The following is a 2,500-nucleotide window of genomic DNA, read 5'->3' as shown; positions in this document are numbered from 1 at the left end:
GCACCCTCCCCCTTCCGCTACCCCCTTCCTTACCCCGCGTTCTGTCAACTGGCCCTGGCGTCTGTCTGTCTTGCGAAAAAGTTAATCACTCATGCTTAATCTAAATATTTGTATTCATTTTAGTAATATGCAACTCTCTCTCCCTCAGACGCATGTTCCCAGTGGTGAAGGTGAGCATCAGCGGCCTCGACCCCTCTGCCATGTACTCCATCTTGCTGGAGTTCGTGCAGATCGACAACCACAGGTGGAAGTATGTCAACGGAGAGTGGGTGGCCGGAGGCAAGCCCGAAGTGGCACCCTCCTCGGCCGTCTACATCCACTGCGACTCCCCCAACTTCGGAAACCACTGGATGAAGGAGCCAGTCTCCTTCGCCAAAGTGAAGCTCACCAACAAAACTAACGGCAACGGACAGGTGAGTTTTAAACAATTTGATTTTTAACGCGTGTTCGAATATTGAAATAACGTGTTCTTCTGGGAAAAATACGTTCTTAGGAAAAAAGTGAGTGAAAATCTGTTGAGCGTCATAAACGCATAATGTAAGACCTCGACCATCTCCGTTTTATGGGTGATGGCACAAGGCACTGTCCCTCATCTGGCGCCGGTTATTCATCGCCGTCATTCCGTTATCCGCCATATTTGATGTCTAGGATTCATTAGTACTATATCAGTTATACAATTCGTGTCAGGATATACAGAAATTATTCTTAACATTATTGTTACAAGCTGATGAAGATAACAAAATCAGTAATAACCCATATAGATGAACGCGTGGTTAGAAGAGGCACCCTTCTGAGTGGCCTTTGCGGTCGTGTTTAGTGTCCTGTCCTGGCACTGTGAGGCACCCTGACCATCCCTTAAACGCGAGCTATAAATCACTCAGTGGCCCTAATTTATGAATGCAATCACTCCCTTAATTTTTTTTTAAATGCTAAAGTTTCAAAAATGGCAGTGGTCAAAGGACTTTTTGATTCCGATCAAAGGCACTCGCTGATCTCATAAACATGCATTTTCTGTGCCTGCTTCACGTGTACCATTGACATATTTATTACGCCACTGATTGACCATTGAAAATTTTTACGACTACAATAAATTTCGGAAATGAACGACTCTTCTTAACTGTCAAACCATAAACAAAACCAAGCTTTTCATTATTTTTAACGCTTAAGTTCTATAGACTATAGTTTCAGTCATTTAAGATTATTTAACAGGGTCATCAAACTTCATCATTTTAGCAGTGCTCATTAGAAAGCCGCGATTTTAATTTCGAAATCGTCATTGTTTCAGATCATGCTGAACAGCTTGCACAAGTACGAGCCCCGCCTCCACGTGGTGCAAGTCGGCGCCGAACAGCGCACGATCTCCTGCCACGCCTTTCCTGAGTGCCAGTTCATCGCCGTCACCGCCTACCAGAACGAGGAGGTGAGTAACCCAACTTTGGCCGATATTCTAAGTCAATCTCAGTCTCGTACACGGCGAGGCATGTCCCATAGTGTTTATCTTTGTCACAAAAAACGCCGCTCGTTCAATCGGATTTGCGGCAATCTCGTACCTGCTTTCCGTGGCTGTCTGTATAATCCTCTAACTCTAGGGCTCATCATTAACAAGATAAAATCGTATTATTTACCAGATAGACCTTGTGAACAGTTACTCCTAAATATCCCGCACCCAATAATATTTTTAGTATTTGTTTTAAACACCGTCAGAACAGTTCATAAAATAAAATCAATTATATCAATGAGAGTTGTAAAACGAGATATTAGTAATATCAGAAGGCGGCGGCGACATAAAGGGTCGGGCCCTTTGGTATCGCTGGGTGGAGTCGCCAAGTCGCTAAACAATGTCACCCTCATAATCTTCCGCCGCGCGTTACTATGACGTCACTACCGCTAGATCCTTCATGGATTTAGATAAGAATTTATATAGCTTAGGATCACCTGTTTTGCCTTATGGTTGGGCCTGAATTATATTCTGGGGTGATGGGTGTTCTTTAAATATGCCATATGATAAAATATTAGACCGACAAAGGTATTAATACTATCATCCCTTGATTTTCAGGTAACCGCTCTTAAGATCAAGCATAATCCCTTCGCCAAGGCTTTCCTCGACTCCAAGGAGCGGCCGGATCTCCAGTCCCAGCGAGACATTATGGCCTCCTACCCGCAGCCCCACCACCAACAATGTAAGTATCTCAACCTCACTCCTGTGCCTTTGGCTTCCGCTGGTATTCGTTTTAGGATGGATCTCACTTTCAAGTCTCATAGCTTGAGGATACAAGTTTATTGTAATAATGTCATTATAGCTTATAGATGTTATAACTATACTAATATCGCAAGCTCCACCCATTCTACGTCTATCCAGTCACACTCTCTCATCATGGTACTAATCAGCCAATCATTTTCCCGTAGATGGCTGGTACATGGGAGGCGGAGTGTGCGGTGGAGGCGTGGCCTACGGACAGACTCCTCCTACCATGGGTCTGGCTTCAACCCCCGCAAGCCT

General features: G+C 44.4%; 1 protein-coding gene across 1 annotated transcript in view; it reads left to right on the top strand.

Annotated features, from left to right (window-relative positions):
• LOC125029791 (T-box transcription factor T-like) overlaps positions 1–2,500 on the top strand; it is a 6,111-nt gene that overhangs the window by 1,184 nt on the left and 2,427 nt on the right. Inside the window, exons 2-5 of the mRNA XM_047619943.1 lie at positions 149–413; positions 1,286–1,420; positions 2,057–2,180; positions 2,407–2,500. The exon at positions 2,407–2,500 is cut by the window's right edge and continues 80 nt beyond it. Of these exons, the coding sequence (XP_047475899.1) occupies positions 149–413; positions 1,286–1,420; positions 2,057–2,180; positions 2,407–2,500 (618 nt within the window). The remainder of the gene's footprint in view (positions 1–148; positions 414–1,285; positions 1,421–2,056; positions 2,181–2,406) is intronic.

The sequence above is a fragment of the Penaeus chinensis genome, chromosome 10 (assembly GCF_019202785.1).
Source record: "Penaeus chinensis breed Huanghai No. 1 chromosome 10, ASM1920278v2, whole genome shotgun sequence".
NCBI classification, from domain to species: domain Eukaryota; kingdom Metazoa; phylum Arthropoda; class Malacostraca; order Decapoda; family Penaeidae; genus Penaeus; species Penaeus chinensis.
This window is presented reverse-complemented; position numbering and strand designations above follow the sequence as displayed.